The sequence below is a fragment of the Pocillopora damicornis genome, chromosome 1 (genome assembly GCF_964200805.1).
Source record: "Pocillopora damicornis chromosome 1, jaPocDami1.2, whole genome shotgun sequence".
NCBI classification, from domain to species: Eukaryota; Metazoa; Cnidaria; class Anthozoa; order Scleractinia; family Pocilloporidae; genus Pocillopora; species Pocillopora damicornis.
Genome location: NC_142670.1, coordinates 38,131,300 through 38,154,008, shown reverse-complemented (window position 1 = coordinate 38,154,008; position 22,709 = coordinate 38,131,300). Strand labels below are relative to the sequence as shown.

At 38.7% G+C, this 22,709-nt stretch overlaps 4 protein-coding genes across 4 annotated transcripts; 1 reads left to right on the top strand and 3 right to left on the bottom strand.

Moving 5' to 3' along the window:
- Positions 1–48: 48 nt before the first annotated feature.
- On the top strand, positions 49–4,592 carry LOC149053698 (uncharacterized). The gene is made up of 13 exons (XM_089210900.1): positions 49–256; positions 455–529; positions 626–673; positions 1,014–1,068; positions 1,337–1,426; positions 2,173–2,236; positions 2,561–2,627; positions 2,874–2,951; positions 3,059–3,116; positions 3,349–3,429; positions 3,649–3,697; positions 3,790–3,949; positions 4,254–4,592. Exons 1-13 carry the CDS (start codon positions 178–180, stop codon positions 4,349–4,351), a joined length of 1,002 nt encoding a protein of 333 aa, XP_089067026.1. The 5' UTR covers positions 49–177; the 3' UTR covers positions 4,352–4,592.
- On the bottom strand, positions 4,219–9,345 carry LOC113674375 (uncharacterized). The gene is made up of 4 exons (XM_089210879.1): positions 8,856–9,345; positions 6,277–7,041; positions 5,789–6,061; positions 4,219–5,471 (listed from the first exon to the last, which is right to left on the bottom strand). Exons 1-4 carry the CDS (start codon positions 9,226–9,228, stop codon positions 4,981–4,983), a joined length of 1,902 nt encoding a protein of 633 aa, XP_089067005.1. The 5' UTR covers positions 9,229–9,345; the 3' UTR covers positions 4,219–4,980.
- A 587-nt stretch (positions 9,346–9,932) lies between these two features.
- Positions 9,933–18,136, bottom strand: LOC149053697 (uncharacterized). The gene is made up of 4 exons (XM_089210884.1): positions 15,327–18,136; positions 13,494–14,159; positions 12,853–13,134; positions 9,933–11,328 (listed from the first exon to the last, which is right to left on the bottom strand). Exons 1-4 carry the CDS (start codon positions 15,634–15,636, stop codon positions 10,835–10,837), a joined length of 1,752 nt encoding a protein of 583 aa, XP_089067010.1. The 5' UTR covers positions 15,637–18,136; the 3' UTR covers positions 9,933–10,834.
- Positions 16,705–21,676, bottom strand: LOC149053696 (uncharacterized). The gene is made up of 4 exons (XM_089210893.1): positions 21,309–21,676; positions 19,710–20,354; positions 19,147–19,419; positions 16,705–18,136 (listed from the first exon to the last, which is right to left on the bottom strand). The coding sequence occupies exons 1-4, from the start codon at positions 21,616–21,618 to the stop codon at positions 17,664–17,666; spliced, it is 1,701 nt and encodes a 566-aa protein (XP_089067019.1). The 5' UTR covers positions 21,619–21,676; the 3' UTR covers positions 16,705–17,663.
- Positions 21,677–22,709: the final 1,033 nt, after the last annotated feature.

The following is a 22,709-nucleotide window of genomic DNA, read 5'->3' as shown; positions in this document are numbered from 1 at the left end:
ATTTACACCCACAAACGAGATGTCACCACTGAGCAATATGATCGCAGTCTCGCAAATGAAATTGGCGCGAAAAAAAGCGTGCGACTAGCGTTGTCAAGATCATTCAAAATACGATAGTCGATTTTATTGTTCGATAATCAACTTTTCTGAAACGCTCCCGAAAGAGGGGAAGGTAACATGAGTAATCCAACGGGTTCTGGTTCCCCAAACTTCCGAATTGACGTTATTTTCAACTCTCTTCGTGAGCTGCAACAAGGTTTGCCTTCATGTAAAATAGTTAATTAGGAGTTTTACATGGTTTGCTTTATCTTCCATTCTTATAAAAGTGTCTCTTATATTTTGTCCACCACTTTTCCTGTCAGCTTTTTTCTTAAAGCAGTTACTTGTCATAAAATGTATTTCAATGTCACTTTTTCTTATGAATGACTAAAATAGCCACTGTTTCGTGTTTCAGAAAAAGAGAGACTTCAGCAGCACTATAATGAAGAGAAAGCTCGTTGTCGAAGTTTGGAAATTAAACTTGAGGCTTGTATGTACTTCTATGTATAAAACTGTTGAATTTTTTGCGTTATGCACTAACAACCTTTTTTTTTAAGCTTCGGCTCTCATTGCGTATTTTTATCAGGTCAATCAAAGCATTACCAGAGCGTTGAGAAACACTGCAAAATGTTAGGTAAGTTACTGCTGTTTGATTAATTAAGCAATTACATTTACATTACACAGCAAAAATAGTTTCCTTTGCAACCTTTGTCGCAAATTGTTTCGTTCACCCATTCCCAGAATTTAAAACATATATCTATATATATATATATGAAAATTAAGAAATGAAATGTGTATTTCATGACTTTATTTGAAACTCATCTGTTTTGTATTTATTTGAAAGACGAAACCTTTCCAAGTAGGAAAACCAAAAAACTGTCGTAATTTAGGTAAAGTGCTGTCGATGAATTTTTCAGGGATTGAAACTTGTTACTTCCTTTCTCCCGTATTTTTCTTTTTCTTTTTCTTTTTAGAAACAGTGAATGCAGCTAAACAGAAGGTTCTACAAACTCAGTTACAGGCAACTAGGTAGTGTTAAGTTATTTTGATATGTCGGGCTTTCCAGTTTACCTTATATTGCTTCTGATACATATAGTATAAAATTGTAGAACAACATCAACACTTCAGTTTCGATCCATTTGATTTGACTCGGAGTACTGTGTAATCTCCGAGAGGAAATATTTCAAAGGATTAAAAATAAAAAACAACCATCATTGAAAAAAATATAATTGATTTATGCTTAAAATTCTTAGACATTATTGAAAACGTTCATCAATCACTGGTTTGGTTTGAACAGACTGAAAGAGCTGAACGATGGAAAGAGTGCAAGAATCGCAGAGCTGCGCAAAAACGTCTGTGAAGTAATGAAGAAAGAGGATGCAGAACAGTAAGTCGCAAGTATTTTACATTGATATTCACGTTTTTGTTGACATGGCCTTGTTACTACGAAATTCTTGTAACCAAGAGAATATTATTGCGCCATTACATTGCATTGCCGCTTAACTGATAACTTAGGAGGTAATTTACCTGTAACAGCTATTGGAAGATATTCAGTTCTTCCATCAAACCCTCTCATGAAATAAATTCCACGCATCCTGACTTGTGGTGTACAGGGGAGGAAAAACTTACGCTTCAAGAGTAGTGCTCTGAGGGTAAGCCTTCTCAGCTTGTGTTTTTATCGTCTTGACCAAAAAATGTCATCATGTCATCATTCAGTGAACACTAAAAACCACAAATCGCAGGCCGCCAAACATCACACATCAAATTTCACCACAGAAACACCAACCAATTAGCTGTTGTTCTTAAATTAGTCGCGCCGCAGGGAAGGGCAATAAAAAGTTAGATTTTAAAAATTATCATCAGAAGAGGGGTATGTATGGGGGATAAGTTCTCTCAGTTCATATTCTCTTAATATGGCCCAATAGCAGAGCCCGCGAGGTACTGATCAGACGTCCTTCGATTCACCTCTTTTGGAGCACAAAAAGTTTCGGTTTTTCTTTTATTTCTGTATCATTGACTAAGAAAAAAATCGCGTTTTTTCCTGTAAGTATGAGCTGATTAAATTGCGTGGAGCGATAACCTAGACAAGGCACAATTTGCAATACTAAACAAATATCGCACTCTTTATTTCAGGCAAATCTTTGAAAACAAGCTTGCAGAACTTACGAGTAACTTCAGAGATGCGCGAAACTATTATGTAAGTGGTCAAAAAAAATTAAAGTAATCCTCTCCTACTCTCATGCTCTGTTCTTTGTTTAATATCAAGTGTGACAGGCATCATCAGATATTCGAAAGCTACTCATGATAGGGGAGGCCAGATTTCGTTACTGATTCATGCGGTGCGTGCAGAAAAAAATGGCTCAGTCGCGGCTAAAGATCAGGTCGAGTTCTACCATACCCCGCAGTTTTGATTAGAGCTGGATTAGATTAATACAAACATACTCAGTGAGCTGAGTGAGCCCTGTGCCGTCCTCTAAACTATATCTAAATTAATTTTTTGGTGCTTGGGTTTGCTCAATAGACAGAGGAAAATGTAAGGAACGAATTGGAAAACTGGAGCAAGAAAGCTGACGAGACTAGAGCAGAAGGTTAGCATGGTCGAGAAAAGATATTTGAATTCGTTTGTCCTTGCACTCTGAGAAACTTTCTTCGCCGAGAAGATAAGCTTCCCAGAAGTTCAAAGTCCTGTGGGCTGGCTTTTTAACGGAATCAAATTCCCAGTCCCGAGTTGGCAAGTTATACCCCTCAGAGCGCATAATTTGCCTCATCTTGCCTGCTAGCGGAGCTTATCAGGCCCTGGTAATTCTTATGGGAGTTTTCGTTCGTTAAATTAGTTTTTAGAGAAGACAAGGTGTTGAAAGATCTAACTACCAAGTTCAACCAGCTGCAAATGGACAGTAAGAAAGCAAAAGGTTAGTGATACACATCATATCACTTGCTGCAAATTCATCACATTTTTGATAGATCTCATTTTCACGAGTCCTGATTGGTTGACTAAACTTTGGCGTTTTTCTTTCAGATAGGCTCAATTGTAAGCTGGAGTTTGATGTTACCCCCGGAGAATTGCAAACCGCTTTGTAAGTCTCTCGGCTACTCTCACGTCAAGAACCAGAAGCAGTATTTACTTATCTCACTATGCCGAAAGCTGTATTCCTACAGCAAATGAAAAGTGTATCTTCTCCTATAGTACTCTTTGAGTCCAGTAACTCGCCTATTAACTTCCCCTAAAAGGAGAATAGTCGAGGTGCATAGATAACTAATGTAATTAATCATTCGTTAAAATAAATTTGGCGTATGATTTTATTTTAGGAAGGTTTTTGAAGAATTGAATCAGAAGTCAAAAGACGACCTTAAAGAATCCGAAAAACAGCTCGAAAGAGAACTAGAAAGGTAGGAAAAAAGAAGTAAAGGTGAACGAATGAGATGAATTAAGAGAAATAGAGAGCAAGCTGGTTGATTTTCTAGTGAAGACAAGATTCGAAGTGATTTCGAAACCTGCTATTTCGTGTTGGAACGACATGTCGAGTTCGTTTCCCGCATAGAAACGTTTATCTTCCTTTAGCGTTTTTTCTGTTTTGATGTATTATCATCTCTGCCTCTGTTTTTTAGAATCAAGCGAGCAAATGATAAGTCTGGAAAAGAGAGAGTGGCAAATAAGGTAACCTCCGTATTTAAAACTAAAGGATATTAAACTGGTATTTTCATTCTGAAAAAGATATTTCAAAATATTTTCTGATCATTAATCAACAGCAAATCATAGCAGCGAACAAGGCATGTGAAGGTCCGGACATGTTTGGTGGGTGCGGTTCACAGGCAGAGTCATACCAAACAGGAGTTTACGAGCAACCTAGCACCGTAAATCGTCAGTACTTCAGACTTGACAGCCGTTCCATTGCATCAGGAATGAACGGTATTCTGAAATAATTTTAATCCAGGACTAATAAGATTTAATCCTGGGCTTCGTTCCATGTTTGTTTCTCGGTATGAATGTACTTCTGCAGATAAAAAACTGATGACAGCTTTCTTGTTTTCCTGTGCAAACAGACGGACTTGTATTACACTCGTTTTTCTTGAACTTGAAATGACTCTTAAATTGCTCTGGTTTCCGAAGTTTTCTTTTGTTTTCCTTTAAGGATGCGACAAGACTAAAAAGAGGAAATATCTGAGGCCAAAACCCCGGGCAGCAAAAATATAATGTTTATTTTTCTTTACAGGACCTACAAACCAGACACCCCTACAACGGGAAGCGAGGAAATCCTCTTTACAAGGACGGTCGTTCTTTCTTTCTCTACCTGTTTCCCCCAAAATCTAAATTGTTAAAGCACCGATCCTACTCATCTATTCACCTGATTTCTACCTTGGCGGTTTTACTGAACACTAAAGGTTATTTAATTGGCCAGCTGATTTATATTGTTTTTTCAAGTTCCAAACCTCTATGGCTATCTTCACCAAGGGTTATTAAGGCTTAGTAGTAATCTGTGTTACTTTCACTGTTACCTGCGTAGTTTAAAATGAAACTTCTGTTGACAATTAAACCTCGGTTAAAACCCTTAGATTGTTGGTAAACATCATAAGACGTAAGCGTCTTACCCAAGGGCAGGACCCCTCGATCCACCGTCCGATCTACTGCGCTAGCTATTTTAAAGCCATCGTGCCACATCTATTAAAGAACTCATTACTTTGTAGTGAAGTCTGGATATGGGCAGTTCGTAGGCTTCATTCAAGTGACCATGATTTGATTCTTAAAGCCCACGGACTAAAAAGCCTCATGAAATAAATTCCTTCGGTTTTTCCTAGCACACCATTTTCAAAATTATTCATCCTAGTTGTGGAGAAGAAACGTATCTTTACCACATTTAGACCATGAGAACTAAGTACAAATGGTATTATAGAAGCTCTCAATGTTTCACTTTGAAAAATCCCAAAACAGAAATGTTTCGTTCAGCATTTTAAACTGAGGAAGATAAGAGCTGGTATTTGACGCACATAAGAACTTGAAACTGATCTACCAAAAGAGGACTTCCAAAAAGTGACATTAGCCCCAGAACAAAAATTATATTTCAATGCGTTATTAACTGCAGTGTTATATTTTCTTCCTTTCATTCTTACTGCAGCAGTGTAGTTTAAACCTTCTTGCAAAAATATTCCTTTAGGAAAATACACCTCAAATGTTTTCTTAGTCGAAAAGCTTGCATCATAAGTGTGAGACCTCTTGGCTACAGTTGTATTTCCTTGATAGAGCTCGATGGTGAAAGTGCTACTAGGAAACAACCTGTTATCTTTCCACATATGAAAACCGCGTAAAATAGTATTACCACTTGTCTGGAAATCAAAGGCATCGACAGAAGAATCCTCCACTACGTCAGAATAATGTCTGTAGGACCTTCGAACTGTTGGATAATTCTCTTTTGAACGCCAGCAGCTACAATCCACTGTGAAAAAAAATTAAGGTTTCCTTCTATTTTCTGAGTTAAGCATGTCATGCCAATAGGGGTAATCAACTTCACTGTCATTGGGGTAAGAAATTATTTCGATGACGGGGGTTTGAATAACTGTCTCTATACGGTGGCCAATACACGTTATCAACTCAAATGGTAAGATCTAATTATCATGTAAAACCTCTCACTGACGCAACACGACAGTTTCTTTAGACACCTAACCCTTTCCAGACGATATTGGAGCCAACAGAAACAGTATTACTTTTCCCTTCATTAAGAAAATGAGTCTATTTTAGATGAACATGACTAACCTCCTTTTTGCACTACCAGATTCATCCTAGTCCTCTTCACGCCCATGGCGTTCGTCACGGTACACTCATACAGTCCACTGTCAGTGGTACTCAGATTTTTTATAGTGAGATTTCCTTCCCATGCTTCGGTCCTTGCTGGAGGTAATGGCTGAAGAAGTCGTGTCCAGTTTGAAACTGGAGGAGGAAATCCTTCAGCTTGGCACGTTTCAAAAAAATCTGTGCTTTCAAGTGGCATAGAAACTGCTGGAGGTTTCTTAGTAAAGATTGGCGCCGCTACAAGAAAAGAGTCGCAATAAAAAATCAGAAATTGTGACTGAGAAAGCGGCTCAGTGCTAAAATAGTTTGTTTTTTAAATTGTTTACCAATGCCGAGTTTTTCTTCTTAGTTAGCTACCAGTTCTTATCGTCGTTAGAATTCAAAAGATTTGTAACTTCTCAATTTTTTTAATAAAAAAAGTTAGAAAAAATAGTTGATGAAAGTCACCTTACCTCTCACCGTAAGGTTTGCAAATGCCTCATCAGACCCCAAAGCACTCGCCGCAACGCAAGAGTAAAAACCAGTATCATTGAACTTCAGCTCGTTGATGATCAGTAATCCTTTGTCTATGGCATACTTTGATCCTGTCCATAGTATGTTCCCCTCAAATTTCCATGTGACCTTTGGTGCTGGATTTCCACCAACTGTGCAATTAAAAGTCATGCTTCCTCCTTCGTCGATTATAGCTGTGACTGGCAATAGAATAGCTTCCGGCGCAGAAACCGTTCGACCGGGAATACCGGGAGGACCCGGAATTCCCATCTCACCAGAACCCCCTTTTTCTCCCTTTTCTCCTCTAGGTCCTGGACCTCCCATTGTTCCCCGTATTCCTCGATTCCCGGGAATCCCAACATCACCTTTCGGGCCTGGCTCCCCTCGGTCGCCTTTTATTCCCCTTGGTCCAAGGGAACCCATCATTCCTCGCTTACCGTGAATTCCTGGTAAGCCAATATTACCTTGAATTCCTTTTTTTCCTTTTGTCCCCTTCGGCCCCCTCCTTCCACGAGGTCCCTTCGGACCTTTTCGACCAGGACTTCCGGGGGGACCAGCGGGACATACCTTCTCATTTGATCGGCAGTATTGACTTGGAAGGAATATTCCCAATTGGAAGGCGATCTCGCGACGTAAATCTTCAATAGCTAAGCTCGCGGTATTATTGCCTGTGGCACTTCTCCGAAATCTTTGAAAAGAACTTTTGGAAGACTCTCCATAGGGCTCTAAACTCAATAAAGAAAAAATTGGTGGTTAGCAAATATTTCTATGCGAGAACCTAGGAGTCCTGGACTTAATATCCGCGATAAGTCATATGTAACCACAGGCGGCCCAAGCGCACCATTTACAGGAATATAACTTATAAATTAAGATTGAATTTTAAGCGTAAGCGTGTGGCGTAAAGAAAAGAAGGAAATAATAACAAAATCGAGAAAAGCGAGAAATATAAAGTGTTAAGTCTCTCAACCATTCTTCCCTAGCCGCCTCGTCACTTCTTACCGTTTAAACGTAATTTGTCGACTTACTTTGTGCCGCGTGATGTGCTGGTACAAGTGACTCCCGTTATTACGGGCACCCTCTAAGGAGAAATTTAGTGTCCGTAATAGTGAGAGTCCATGATAGCGGGTTCGAGAGAAAAAAAATTGGTTGTCTTTAAAAATCTGAAATCATATGTATCTACGTAAATATAAAGTTTCTAACGTGGCCTCATGAACCGAAAAAAGGATCAGGCCGCAAGACGGAAATTATCATGTTCGCACCTAGTTGAAGAATGGTTTCTTTATTTTCTTTTCTCGAAGTACTCTTTTAGACGAAGTACTTAAAAGTCCGCTAAGGTGAGAGAAAAACAAATTGAACTGTTGCGCTGGGGAGGGGGGAGGGGCATGAAGGTGTCCATATTAGCTTCTATATTAGCGTGAGTCCGTAATAACGTGAGTTTGTATCAGTCATTTCTTTATGCGTTTCACTGGGGGGCTGGCTCCTGTCCGCAATGGCGGGGTGTCCGTAATAGCGAGGTGTGCGCAGGGCGAAAGTCGACTGTATTTACTTGGTATTCCCGCTAATGACTTACTTTTAAACCTCAAATCACACAGTAAGCTTCATGAGCCGCCTATGACGTAACTTTCGGAATAATTTTTTATGATCCATCAACTATCTCGCTTGCGTGCAATCGCTCTAAACGCGTTAGGTCAACTACGATGTAATGATGTAGCATCAATATATAGCGTATTATCCATACCAATGCCTTAAAACGCTTTACAACACTTTGAAGGGGGGTCTGGCAAGACTACAGATTACAGACTAGTGAATACTCAAGAACTAAAACTAGGAACTTTTTGGTGATATTACCCAAGTGACGTTCCACGATTTCAAAAAATCATTTCCATGAAATTCTTTGTTCAAAAGTCAATTTAAGATGATGGGGAGTTTTTCTGATGTAGCATCGCCGATTGCTTTTTAACTCCACCATCAAACAAAGCTCGGAAAGCCTTTCGGGAGTTTGTGAGTACAAAACCCCTTCTTCTCTGCCAGACGCTTTTGGCAGATGTCATTTCGCTGTTTGAGATGATCCGGTTATGGGTCAGTGAAATTAACAATAGGTCAGAAATATTAGGAAACTAGGTAATGTAAAATGCGTAGATATCCGGTATAACTGACTTCTCCGACATTGTGAATATCTAAACAAGATATTTCCTTTCTTTGAGTCTGGAGTCAGAAAATGCAGTTTCATTTAAAATATAAATTTCCCGCAAAAACAGATTATTTGAATTTGAATCCCAAAATTCGCACTAAAATATTTGACACGATCATGTCCCTTAAAATATCGAAGGTCCTAAATCCTAATTAATTAGTTTTTAGTTCGAGTTGGACTAGTATTTCTAGATCTGCTCACGAGAAATAGATAGAGGCCAAAAATATCGTAGGTAACATTTTTTTTCAAGTGCAGTTTTGTATCCATTATTGCTAGATTATTCCTCGATTCAGTGTGGTGCTTTCAGAGCAACACATGACACCTTCAGCAATTAATCTGTAAACTAACCTGATGAAGAAAGTCGAGACTGCGGTGGCGTCATTCCACGTCGCTTGTTCTTCTTAACACCGAGTGTTACGACCATCTGTCCGCTTCGTGCAGCTTTCATCTCGGGAGCGATGCATTCCTTTGTGAGACTGATGATCTTTAGTTCCAGCGCGAACAGACGATCATTTGTTGCGTCATTCCGAAGGAATAGAATTCCAGAAATGAACAGTAAGAAGATGGACAAATACGAAGGCCTTAAGTGAGGAAAGAAATCTCGAATGCGATGATCCTTTGAGGTTTCCATTCCTCTTTCAATCTGCGACCGTTGTGGACAAATCGTGAGCGATGATACAGGTCTGAATGCAGTCCGTAATATTCCAACTGCTTCTGACATTGGATATGTGGTACGTCGTGTGAGGTTGTTTAAATCAATACACTTTTTTTTTTAAGTCTGATCTACCTGGGGCCTGAATGTTTTGTCTATATGCCAAAAAACGGATGGGATAGCGAGATCAAAACAAAACTGACGATGAAAATCTGAAAAGTTTATTTGATGCTGCAAACTTGTGTAACCAACATTTAAAATCTTCCTTCTTTTTCTAATTAAGTGAACAGATCTGTTTTTTTTTTTTTGTACTAAAAGCCTACACGATGTTCGCTTTGTACAGGTTCTTTTAAGTAGCAAATAGTGTTTTGATCTGTGATCCCTCTCTGGAATTTCGAACTGACAATAAGTCAAAGATATCTGTCAGTTTCATAACAATGACTGTCATGCGGTGGCTCCGTCATGATGGAGAGCTAAGGAAATACTTTGACTGCAAATACGGTTTTCAGCACCAATAACAACTTTTTAAAATTATTATTCACCAAAGTGGAGGTGAATGTTAGTCGATATTTACTTAGCCGCGAAGCGTTGAGGTATTCATCCACTACTTTCAAGGACACTGAGATGAATAATTGTTTTAGTATACACACAGATAAAAAACATTCCCTAAAATGGTCGGAAATTTAACTCTTGACATAAGATTTGTCTCGGAGGTAAACAGTAATTGCTATCCACTTCCAAACTAGCCAATCATCACGCGCGAAAAGCACTACTCACCTGTGTGGTGTATATTTATTGTTAATTATTATTTACAATGCCACTGTATAACATGACCCACAAAATTAAAAGTTCTCCCCAGTTAAAAATTTCGTTATGCCTTTTTTGTCATTAATCATCATTAAAATTATGACTATTATCTTTGTTTTTTACAAAATCAGTCTAAATCATAGCTAAATAACATTACATCATAAAACTAACATTACAGCATGTTTTCTTAACAGTTTTACTACCAAATACTATACATTGCCCTCCACAACGAACATTACTGACTCACAGTAATAATAACACAGTTAGTTGCCCATATAAAAAGTTTTACTCATAACGTAATTAAGAAATACATAAGTTAATCCAAGATTGACTACTGTAACAGGTACTTATTGAAATTACTATTAAAGAAAGAAATAAGATGTCTTTTTATCTAAACTTTTCGGGTTCGGATATTAAGGCCAGTTGCATCTTGTAAAGAGAAAATTGATGAGAAACATCATGTTTGTTTGCCTTGCGTAACTCTCTGAGCGGAGGAAGAGCTTGAGAAGGACGGTTGTCGGTAATGGCTGATATCCTCACTCAGACGATCTCATTGAACATGACAACTGACGTAAGGCACGACAACTGGAATTCTCTTGGAAAATTAAAATAAGGTTTTTCCTTTTTTCGTTCTTGAGCCCATAGGTTTCTCAAGTTATGATCCAATATGTTATAATCGCGTTTTACTAACCTAACAATCTTACGTACGACTTCATAAGGAAAACGACTAACAGGCTACTAAATTCAATTGTTGTAAACGGGTCACGTCTCAGATTAGGCTCCCTCTATTTACCTTATTTAGGCTTCTTCTCTTTATTTCATTGGATCAGACTTTTATCTTATTCCTAAATTTCGATTAGTAGTGATTCTATATTTGACATTGTAGTGAACCGAGAATTAGAGCGGGTATTTGGCCTCTAGATGTACTAGATCCGTTAGAGTTTTTTGAAGAATTTTTAAAGGTAACTGTAACCTTAGAACATGACGTACTTGACATACCATCCTGAAGAGAATTAGTATATTTATTTGTTACTATCTTAGCTGTTGCAGTGTAAGTAAGACCTGCTCGAATAGAAATTCCCTGCAAAAAATACACTTTGAATGTCTTGTCTGAGGCTCTGGTGAAGAAGGATCCAGTCCTCTCGCCAATCAAGATACCTTCCTGATACAATCGAATGGTGACTTGGAAAGTAGTTGAACCGCTGTTGACTCCCCAAAGTCGATATCCTTTCAGGAGAACATCACCACTCGTTTGGAAATCGATAGCGTCAACATTTCCTGGAGAGGTGGAGGATCCAGTTGTAATGTATCCCCAATTTCCACCAGTACTTTGAGGGCTACGAGTTCGCCAACAGTCACAATCTGTATGATAAAATAACATTTCAAGACGAGAAGTTAATAACAACTGTAGGTTACATAAATAATAGTAACAAGTAGAAAACAACAAAAGCAACAGAAATAGTCAATAGCGTCCGAGCTGGATCGACGATGAGCTCTGATCGATGTCACTTGTATGATTTTATATAATGTGCTTGAGTGAATTTTCATCACTAAAGGGGAGATTTCGGTTGCTGTGGGCGAAATTGTTTCTCTTCCATGAAAGTGCTAAGAACGAAGAGGATATAGAGGAGGAGTCTCTCAAATTGGAACCGACCATTCGAGATCCAAGGTTACGTCAGCAATCCAGCCGAGTGAGTGAAAAGAAAAATCAAAATGAGCGGTAAAATTGAAGGAAATCGAAATGTATGGTAAACAAAAATGATCTCTATTCATATTTAGGACTTTGAGGTGTGCAGGTCTCTCCAGCAATCATAACTCAGTAAAACGCAACGTCAACGTGAGAATAAAAATAAGAAAAAGAAACAGTAATAGAACTACAGCAATTGATATAACAATAATTGTTAACAATAATGATAACAATAAAAAAAAAATAATGATATTATTATAACACTCCACCTTTAAAGTTCAAGAAGTAAACGTAAACGAAGCGTGCATCCGTTAGTTCTTTCTTAAATTTTTATTAAATATTTTAATGTATTTTTCGATTTTTAAGGAATTTATCATAATTTTTGTGAATATTTTTAGGGATTATAGCAAATAAAGAATATAAAATAATGATAATAGTAATGATGATGATAATAAGAATGATTATAAGATGATAATAATAATAACGATAGTAATGTTAATAATAATGATTATAGTAATTCAGGGTATTGATAAAAGTGTTAATAACGATACTGATAATAGTAACAATGATAATGACAAAAAGTAATGATAACAGTAGTAATAATAATAATGATAAAAATAATGAAATCAAACAGACCATCAAAATGAACATGTGAGGAAGTGGAAGTCACATGAATAGCTAAAATTTTTTTATGGGTGAACCTTTGTGCATACTTTTATCCAGGTTTGAAGTTACTTGCTCCTTTTAGGTTTGCAGAAGTGCTTAGATGATGGTCGTTTCTAGCTCCTTGATTTATTGTATCAAGCAGTTCAAGTATCAAGGAGGGAATGTTGCTCTAAATTGTTGAACGCTTACAACTGACAGTGAGGTCATTACGTGAAAATATCACATTGAGGACCTACTGCATTGACCTAGCGATACAGCCTACCTGAGGTTTTAGAATTCGTGGTAACGACCGCACGGTGCTTTATCATAAGGCTAACAATTGGTCGTTTAGAAGAAGGCGGAAAATTTGACCACGATCGAACCGTATATGGAGGTCAGTAAGCTATAACGTATTCCGAATGAAAGTATATTCAAATTCGGTGGGAGAATTAAGCACAGCCTTAACCATTTTGTTAGACGTCAGTGAGCCAGTCAGTCATGAATTTAGTCTGTCGAACAGTCTGTCACCAAGTAAATGCCTAGGCTATACAAACCTTTAAATGGATCTCGTTGCACTGCCACGTTCATCTTTGTTTTCGTTGTACCCATGCTGTTTGTCGCTCTACATTCGTACACTCCGCTGTCGGCAGGACTCAAGTTATTTATAGTTAGGCTGCCTCCGCTGATCGTAGTCTTCCCTGCAGGGAAAGGCATTCCTAGTCTGGTCCAGTTTATGGAGGGACGTGGAAACCCTTTAGCTTGACATGTCTCGTTCAACGTGGAATACTCCTTTGGCGTGATGACAGACGGTGGTGGAGAGATCAAAATGGGAAGACCTACATAAAAAAAAGAAAACAGAAGAAAATATACTGCATGTATGATTAGAAAAAACTGTAATTGATGAACCTCTACAGAGAATAATCTATTCAGGCTCACCGGAAACCTCTTAACAATTAAGGGAAGGGTACGAAGGGTCGTATAAGTTTCTTTCCAATTCTTTTTCGGAATTGTCCCCATACATAATCTTAATGTGAAATGGTCAGGCAGTGTAGTCTTCAGTTTGGGGTATTTTCAACGCTTGAGGACCGAAGTCCTTAAAACTTACATATTTTACTGTTAAATCAATCTTTTTCTCGCCGTCAGCAATATAGGAACGTTTCAGACAAGATATCAAATTTGGATATAAAATTCTTACCTCGAACAGTTAAATTTCCTGACCCTTCATGCGATCCAAGGATATTAGTCGCAGCACAAGAATACCGTCCAGCATCACTGTAGTTCAAACGTCTAATTGTCAATGCTCCATCGTTGACCACATGTTTAGAGCCTGAAATAAGCTTCCTGCCCTTAAACTTCCATTCAGATCTGGGAGGTGGATTCCCGCTAATCGAACAATAAAACTTCGTATCCTTTCCTTCATCTTGAGTCTGTTCAGCAGGTGATATCGTGACTTGTGGGGCAGATATTGACTCTCCAGGACTACCTGGTGGTCCTGGTATGCCTCTCGAGCCTGGCTCGCCCCGGTCTCCTTTTGCCCCTCTCGGTCCAACAGGTCCAGCCATTCCTGGCTTTCCATGCCTACCTGGTGGACCCATAATACCCTGTCGTCCCTGTTTTCCTCGTGGTCCCCTCCTACCACGAGATCCTTTTACTCCTTTAACGCCAGGACTTCCGGGGGGACCCGAAGGGCAGACTTTTTCGGTCGACTTGCAATACTTTGTAGGAATGAGCTGTTCTAAGTGCTTGGTGATCTCTCTGCGTACGTCATCAATTGTGATGACATTAGGTAAACTTGCTGGAGCTTTCCTGCGATTTCTGCTTACCATGAGAGGTATGTCCGGTCGGTTTTGTTGACTTTTACCTGAAGAAATTAATGATATTTATCATCCTTATTGAAAACAATTCATATTTTCTTTCAGATAGATTTAGGACGAGTTTACTAAGTTGCTGAAAGGCAACTCAAGACATTAAGAAACCAAAGTGGAAGAAACAAGCACAACGACATACGAGAGCGGTCAGACAAAAACTAGTTGGTCAACATTGCATGGTCAATAAGCAAAAAAAAAATCAAAGCAACAACAAGAACAGCAATTTTCAATTGACAGGAAAAGAAAACTGCTGAATGTAAGTTTTCCAAGATGTTGCGAGGCCGGTCGGCATAGGCCGAAGTGCATTTGTGCGTAGCTCGTCTATACGATTTCTTATCTTGGAAAAAAATATCTTTTCATCAGCGGTAATAATGATATCTTGAAATCAATTTAGACCTGAGATTTATTAAAATGGGTAAAAATGTTTAATAAAAATTTAAAAAATTGGGTTTCGGATATACGGCGCTTACCACACAGGACATATGCTAGTACCTTGCCGTCATTTTGCGTATTTAAGTCAGTGCAGAATATAAATTACCTCCTATATATTGAACTGATATTTGATTTAGGGTACAGATGAAGTTTTTATCATTCCAAAATCAAATGAGTCCACCAAGTTACTACGCCGTAAATGTAAATAACATTTGTGGATGGGACTTAATGAGGAATACCGGACAAAATCAACAGAATAATGTGTGAACGAGAAGACCAAAACAGATACAAAAGAAGTCCATGGTATCAGATACAGATAGATATAAACAGTGGATTAACGGAATGAAAAATAAATGAATTATCATGATTTCATCTTTGAAAATATTACGCAGTATATTTACTGACAACTAACTACAGACAGCATGAATTCGATCCTCATAAGCTGAGCCACTGTTCGACTTGATTTACTGGTAAAAACTTAGTCATGAGTACGGCCGTCTTTTTAGTTTGCTTCAATTAACGAAACACTTCAGCTTATCAAAACAAACATTGATGACCTCGGCCTCATGCAGACGAAAGCACTCACCTTTTCTTTAAGTTGGCACGATCAAAAGACTTGGAAGGATACAGTGTCATCAAAGAACATTTTAAATTTAGATAGTTACTTCTACTCCTTCTACTGATAGTCAAAATAAAAGTTTAACAAATTTTTTTGCAAATTTCTCTACCTGAGGGATAATCAAGCTTCTTCGTAAAAGGAGTCTTGATCCTCCTGGCAAACATCTGATCAGAATCCAGTTGCGGCTTGACGAACATTTCGTTGCGATTTGCATCGGAGCCAGTCTCAGCACAGCTTTGTGTTGTTGACAAAACCTTCATCTGTTTTTCCAACGCTAGCAAACGATCGTTTGTAGATTCGTTCCTCAACAGAAGGATTATACACACAAAGACTAAACTGAGAGACAGATAAGAAGGTTTCAAAGCAGGAAAAAGATCGTGAGCGCGATACGCTTTGGAAGACTTTGAGTTCGACTCCATTTTCTCGCCTCTTCTGTCTGTTGCGTTTCAGTAAAACAGGAACACGAAGGTTAATGAAAATCTGCCAAAAAATTTGATCCTCTTTGAACACGTCCGGGCAGATAACCAAAGTATTGATTAAGATCATTTTACGGGTTTATTTGTTAATCAAATGGTTAACAAGTTACCGTTAATTTGAGAAACTCCAGCCCAAAGAATTCTCTCTATGTCACACAGGATGTTTACGGAATTTCCCTGTAAGAGCAGGGTTAGATCATACATACTTTCGATTAACCGAAGGAAGGCAGGCGTTTGCCTTATCAGACATAATCATCACAAAAAAAAAAAGGATTTTGCATGTTACAGACGATGAAGATTGAGTTAAGTGAGCCACTTAAGAATAGTCTGATCGCCTTTTCTACTGCACTAAACTACTGTAAAAAATATTAGCCTCTTGACAGGTAGAGATCAAACGAGCTTACGAGTCAAAAAGCCCATCTTGCTGGGATTTATCCTGGATTCAGGGAATGATATCCCGCCCTTATGTAAAAATCACGCTTTCTCCATTGAGGACCTCGGCCCTCCCCCCCCCCCCCTCCCTCATTTTTCTTCAGGTTTCTCTGACAGTTTGCTAATAACCAGCCAGAGCTTAAAGCTAATTCCAGCGCACCGAGCGATCATAATTTGAGTGCATTCAGCCCTTGGCCTTCGCGACTTCCCCCCGATCTTCTGAAGGAAATTTTAAATATCTCATTTGAAAAGACAGAGGACTTGGATTTTGGTTACTATAGTGTCCGATTTTGGATTTGGGACACTAGCGCCCGATTATATATTTTTGACACTAATGTCCGATTTGGATTTTAGACATTAGTGTCCACGTTTGGATTTTTGACTTTGTGAATATATGGGATGCGATAGGTTTTCTGTTTTGCATGTGATTACGTCACTAAGCTAAAATAACGCAACATTTTCATGCAATGATGACTTCCCAGCCCTCCCCAAGAATCTCATGAAACTTTAACAGTAGCTATATGTAAACAAAAGGTATCCTGGCTCTGCCTTGTGCAGTATTAGAATTGTTCATTCCTCTTACAATTAGCGCATGAGTTTAATAACTGTTGAGGTTATGAAAAAAAAAAGAAACACTTATTAGAGTACGTGAGAAAATGCTACTTGCGACAATCGACACAAAAGTATTTTAAACTGATCACCCGCACGTTAGTCTTGAATTCTGATCAAACCTTATTTTGAACTTTACCGTATCGTTGATTTGATTGGCTTAGTTTCACACAGTCCTTCTTCTCGCTGTTAACTTTCTCCCTCTCAGTATCTCACTAATGATTTTTTTTACAGTCTGCTAAACCATTCTTAGGATGTTAGTTAGGACAATTTGGCATTGGATCCCCTGACTGATATCTCTCTATTTTCTCATCACTTGTCTGCTTGATATTGTATTGATATTATATGGAGAAGCTCTGTCTTGGTCACTCATGGGAATCCCGAGGGGTAAAAATATGACAACGACGGTAGCAGTGAAAGCGGCATCTCTTATTACCTGTTTCCCTATCGATATTACTGTCACCAACTGTCTTCTTCATCATCAGGGTTAATTTTATGCCAAAAATAATTAACTTGGTATTAAGAAATTTGAATTTTTTTTTTCAGCTGTGTTAATTATAAAAATATTCTAAAATGAATTGAAATGGGTAAAAATGTTTCATCAAATTATACAAAATGGGTTTTGTGAGTGAAACTATGAATTCCCAATTAGCAGTTACTTGAAAAAAGGATCAAAACTGAGCACTCGCTCGCCAAAATTACGCCTGCTCCGCAGGTTAACTTCAACCGTCTTCATTGCGAATGTGTTGCAATGGGATCCAGTCTTTTGTGCTATCAAGGAATTTCCACGATACAAATGTACGTATGGTAAACCTGCTCCAGCATTTTCTATACAGGTTATTGAGATCTACCGTTATTGTGTGAAACATCTCAGACTGAATGAAAATAAACAAAATTAATAATGTGAGTGGAAACTGTGGAAGCCATTTTTAGCAGTGTCTGGTTGGGGAAAGAAAGATCAGCGCTGGTATTTGGCCATAGGATACACCTGAGTTGTTGTTATCTTTGGATGATTTTGCAAACGTTACAGTGATACCTGCACATGAAATACTCGGCATACCATCTGAATGAGCATGCGTTTGATGACCATTTGTGGTTAATTGTGATGTTGCTGTGTATAATACACCTGCACGAAGAGAAATACCCTGAGAAAAACGAACTTCAAACGTTTTTACTGAGGATGTGGTGTAGTAGGATCCAGTCGTTTCTTTGATCAAGGAGCCTCCACGATATAATCGAACAGTAGCCTGGAGAGTGGTTGAACCTTTGTGGACTCCCCACAGACGGTATCCCAGCAGTGTGATGTCACTATTTGTTTGGAAATCGACTGCGTCAATCTTGCCAGGACTGTGGCTCCAGCTTCTGTCTGGACTTTTGGATCTGCTGCGCCAGCAGTCGTAATCTATTGAAAAATAAGTTGATATGGCTTTAAACGAAAATGATAGGAATTATTGTATAGATCGTTGAATGATTGTAGGTTTTTTACTTCTGAACTACCCAACAGCTCAGGTGTTCATGTAGAGATAGTTGGTTCATAACTATTTTGACAAGAAGAGATGAAAAAAAATATTGGTCGAGTCTATTATATCCACCGGTCGTACATGGTAACTGAACCAAGTGGAGTGCAATTTGAATAGGTAACAACATGATTTCGAGTGTAGGTTGGTGTTAATAAGCGCTTGTAAATTTTTCAAAGACAACAAAATTACACGAACCCGTAGGGCAGGTGAAATTTGTAGTCTTTGAAAGATTTACAAGTGCTAATAATGTACATGAACCAATTACGCGCTTCTGATTGGCTGAAAACGAGCGCATTCTCGTGTAACACGAGTGCAAATTACAAATAGCGCGCGCGCACTTGCAAAATTTCATCTATCATGACTTTCTGTGATGTTTTCTCATCTACATTATTTACAAGATTTCTCTTGCAATTTGGTGTAAAAATAAGCACGAGTAAATTTTTTAAAGACTACGAACTCCACTTGCCCTACGGGCTCGTACAATTTTGTTGTCTTTGAAAAATTTATCCGCGCTTATTTACTTCAAATCGCATTAGAAATCATGTTATTACCTATACTTATTATACCAAATTGCAATAGAAAACATGTTACTTCTTGTTGATAAAGTACATAAAAATTGCCACTTGTATTACAACTTTGCGTTCGTGTAACATAAAAAATGCACTCGTTTACAGGCAATCAGACGCGCCTAATTTTTTCATGAATATTAGGTCTAAAATAACACGCGTGATTTTAAAATCGAACGAGCGCGCAGCACTTGTTTTCTTTCCTCATTAGTCCAGTATTAAAGGAATTCCGAAGGGTTTTCAAGGGTAACGTTCCCATTATTCAAAGAATGCTTAAACACCGAGAGTAATGCTTAAAGTAAGCATATAAACAAAAACCTTCAAACCTTGCTGCTGTACTACCACGTTCATGGAGGTCTTCTTTGAACCCAGACTGTTTGTTGCCTCACATTGGTACAATCCGCTGTCAACAGGGCAAATATTATTTATCACCAGGCTTCCATTACTTATGACAGTTTTTCCAGTTGGTAAAGACAGCCCAGATCTGCGCCAACTTATGGTAGGAGGTGGAAACCCTTCAGCTTGACAAGCTTGTTGGAAGGTAGAACTCTCCTTTGGTGTTGCAAGAGATGGAGGTACAACGGTGAAAATAGGAAGACCTGTATCAAGCCAGCAGAGCATGATTGAAATATGAGTGAAAGAGAAAAATTAACTAACGTTCTCTCCTGTTGTAATACGACCCTACTGATCCAGGAAGTATACTGTGCCGTATTGCCGGTTAATGTTGTAATGGCAGGGTATTTTATCTCGACAAAATTCTCAGTGGTTGGTTTAGGTATCTATGGGGTGGTTCAAATCAGCTTTGGCTTGGAAATGACAATATAAGAGCCATTCCATTGTAAAATGAAAATAATGCCTTCTAATCAGTTTCAGCGAATTTTGTCCTCACCTCGAACACTTAAATTTCCATAACTTTCGTGTGATCCAAGGACATTTGTGGCGACACAATAGTATTGTCCGGCATCACTGTACTTTAAACGTTTAATTGTCAATTCCCCATCTTTAATCAAGTGTTCTGATCCAGAGACAAGCTTCGCACTCTTGAATCTCCATTCGACTTGAGGACGTGGGTTCCCAGAAACTGTGCAGTAAAACGTTGCATTTCTTCCTTCATCTCGAGTCTGTTCAGCAGGTGATGTCGTGACTTTTGGGGCAGATATTGACTCTCCGGGTCTACCGGGCGGTCCTGGCATGCCTTTCGGGCCTTGCTCTCCCCGGTTCCCTTTCACTCCTTTTGGTCCGACAGGTCCAGTCATCCCCGGTTTTCCATGCCTACCTGGTGGACCCATATTACCTTGTAGTCCTCTTTTCCCTTGTGTTCCCCTCCTGCCACGTTTCCCTTTCGCACCTTGGACGCCAGGGCTTCCGGGGGGGCCTGCTGGACAGACTTTTTCGGTTGACTTGCAATACTTTGTGGGAATGAGCTGTTCAAGGTGCTTGGCGATTTCATTGCGTACGTCATCAATTGTGATAACATTTGAAACATGCCTGCGAGTCCTTGTGGCCTTGGTAATTTTGTCCCGCCCGCTTTCACCTTAAAGAAATGAATTTACCTCCTATTTATATTGAACTGATATTTGATTTAGCGTGCAGATGACAATATTATCATTACAAAATCAGATGAGTCCACCAGGCTACTATATTGTCAAATGTTACGCACAGTTAGTAACTGTGCGTAACATTTCTGAATAGGACTTACTGAGGGATACTGCAAAAAAATCAATAGAATTATGTGTGAACTAAAAGACAAAAACAGAAATGAAAGAAGTCCTTGGAATCAAATACAGATAGATATAAACAGTGGATTAACTGAATGAAAATAAATGAATTATCATGATTTAATTTTGGAAATATTACGCAGTCTATTTGCTGCCAACTAACTACAGATAGCATGAATTCGATCCTCATAAACTCAGCCACTGTTCGACTTGATTTATCGGTTAAAACTTAGTCATGACTACAGCTGTCAAGAACACTTCAACTTATAAATCAAAGCAAACATTGATGACCTCGGCCTCAAGCCGACGAAAGCACCTTTGTAATATCTGTTTATACGTCCTGTGGATGAAGAGCTGCTGACACTTTCGAGCTGACAGGAAAATGAAGTGAAGCCAATGCTCATGCTGAGCTATTTAAAGCATTTTGCAGACGAAAACCAACAACAGTTGACTGTATGTTGCGCTCAAGTTACGCGACAAGTTATATGATAACACAGTTCATGGCTCGATTGCCCAACTACGCTACTGCGTTCTCTCATTAAGGTTGCATGCAAGTTTGCATCAGCCATATGGAAAATATAAAGTTTCGAAAATACACTTCAAGTTTTGAGCGTCGTTGGATACTGACCTTCTCCTCTAGTTGGCACAATCAAGAGATTAAAATGGATATAGCGTTATCAAAGAACACATTCAATTTAGATTCTTACTTCTACTTCTCCTGCTGATCATCAAAATAAAAGTTATACCAAATGTTTTGCAAATTTCTCTACCTGAGGGATAATCAAGCTTCTTTGCAACAGGAGTCTTGATCCTCCTGGCAAAAATCTGATCAGAATCCAGTTGCGGCTTGACGGACATTTCGTTGCGATTTGCATAAGAGCCACTCTCAGCACAGCTCTGCTTCGTTGACAAAACCTTTATCTGTTTTTCCAACGCTAACAAACGATAGTATGTAGATTCGTTCCTCAACAGAAGGATTATGCACACAAAGACTAAATTGAGAGACAGATAAGAGGGTTTCACAGAAGGAAAAAGATCGCGAGTGCGATACGCTTTGGAGGACTTTGAGTTCGACTCCATTTTCTTGCCTCTTCTGTCTGTTGCGATTCAGTGAAACAGGAATACGAAGGTCAATGGAAATCTGCCAAAAAATTTGATCCTCTTTGAACGCGTCTGGGCAAAGCATTGATTAAGATCATTTTACGGGTTTCTCTGTGTGACAATTGGTTAACAAATTACCGTTAATTTGAGAAACTCAAGCTCCACAGAATTCTCTCTATGTCCGCACACAGGAAGTTTACGAAATTTGCCTGTAGGAGCAGGGTAAGATCAGATATACCTTCGATTAACTGAAGGAAGGCAGGCGTTTGCCTCATCAGACTTTATCATAAAAAAAAAAAAAATTTTTGCATGTTACAGACGATGAAGATTGAGTTAGGTGAGCCACTTCAGAATAGTTTGATTGCCTTTTCTACTGCACTAAACTACTGTAAAAAAATATTAGCCTCTTGACAGCTAGAGATCAAATGAGCTTAACAGTCAAAGAGCCCATCTTGCTGGCGTTTATCCCAGGTTCAGGGCATAATATCCCGCCCTTATCCGGTGCAATTTATTTATGGTTTTTGGAGTATCTTAGTTGTTCGGCATTCCGGCACTCGACAAACAATTGAGTTCTCATCCTTGGTGATTTCAGGGTTATAGCTACTGACAAATTTTGTTATCATCCTTGTTCTTGTTGTGGCTACTGTCTCTGATATGATAGGAGGCGAAACCAGTAGCGTACGATTTTTTATTTTGTACACTAACGTACGATTTTGGATTTTTGACACTGCTGTCCGAGTTTGGATTCTACATGCAAGTGTCCCATGCTGGATTTTGGATACTAGTGTCTGATTCCTATTTTGGATTTTCGAAGCTACTGTCCGATCTTGGAATTTAGATTAAAGTGTCCCATTTTAGATTTTGGACACTAATGTCCGATTGTGGATTTTAGAGACTAGTGTCCACGTTTGGATTTTTTAATTGTGTGAATACATGGGATGCGATAGGTTTTCTGTTTTGCATGTGATTATAAATCTTTTACAACACTATTCTCTAGCGTTTTTATAAAACCTCCAGTTCTTTTCAGTGGTATAAAAATTGTGCTATTTCAGTAGTTATGTGCGGTCTTA

Coding starts and splice junctions, on each gene's coding strand:
- LOC149053698 (XM_089210900.1), top strand. CDS start 178: ATGAGTAATCCAACGGGTTCTGGTTCCCCAAACTTCCGAATTGACGTT. Junction 530..625: donor GGAAATTAAACTTGAGGCTT/GTATGTACTTCT, acceptor TATTTTTATCAG/GTCAATCAAAGCATTACCAG. Junction 674..1,013: donor GAAACACTGCAAAATGTTAG/GTAAGTTACTGC, acceptor TTTTCTTTTTAG/AAACAGTGAATGCAGCTAAA.
- LOC113674375 (XM_089210879.1), bottom strand. CDS start 9,228: ATGTCAGAAGCAGTTGGAATATTACGGACTGCATTCAGACCTGTATCA. Junction 7,042..8,855: donor GTCTCGACTTTCTTCATCAG/GTTAGTTTACAG, acceptor TATTGAGTTTAG/AGCCCTATGGAGAGTCTTCC. Junction 6,062..6,276: donor TGCAAACCTTACGGTGAGAG/GTAAGGTGACTT, acceptor CTTTTCTTGTAG/CGGCGCCAATCTTTACTAAG.
- LOC149053697 (XM_089210884.1), bottom strand. CDS start 15,636: ATGGAGTCGAACTCAAAGTCTTCCAAAGCGTATCGCGCTCACGATCTT. Junction 14,160..15,326: donor GAAGCTTGATTATCCCTCAG/GTAGAGAAATTT, acceptor TAATTTCTTCAG/GTAAAAGTCAACAAAACCGA. Junction 11,329..12,852: donor GCAACGAGATCCATTTAAAG/GTTTGTATAGCC, acceptor TTTATCATACAG/ATTGTGACTGTTGGCGAACT.
- LOC149053696 (XM_089210893.1), bottom strand. CDS start 21,618: ATGGAGTCGAACTCAAAGTCCTCCAAAGCGTATCGCACTCGCGATCTT. Junction 20,355..21,308: donor GAAGCTTGATTATCCCTCAG/GTAGAGAAATTT, acceptor CATTTCTTTAAG/GTGAAAGCGGGCGGGACAAA. Junction 18,137..19,146: donor CGTGGTAGTACAGCAGCAAG/GTTTGAAGGTTT, acceptor ATTTTTCAATAG/ATTACGACTGCTGGCGCAGC.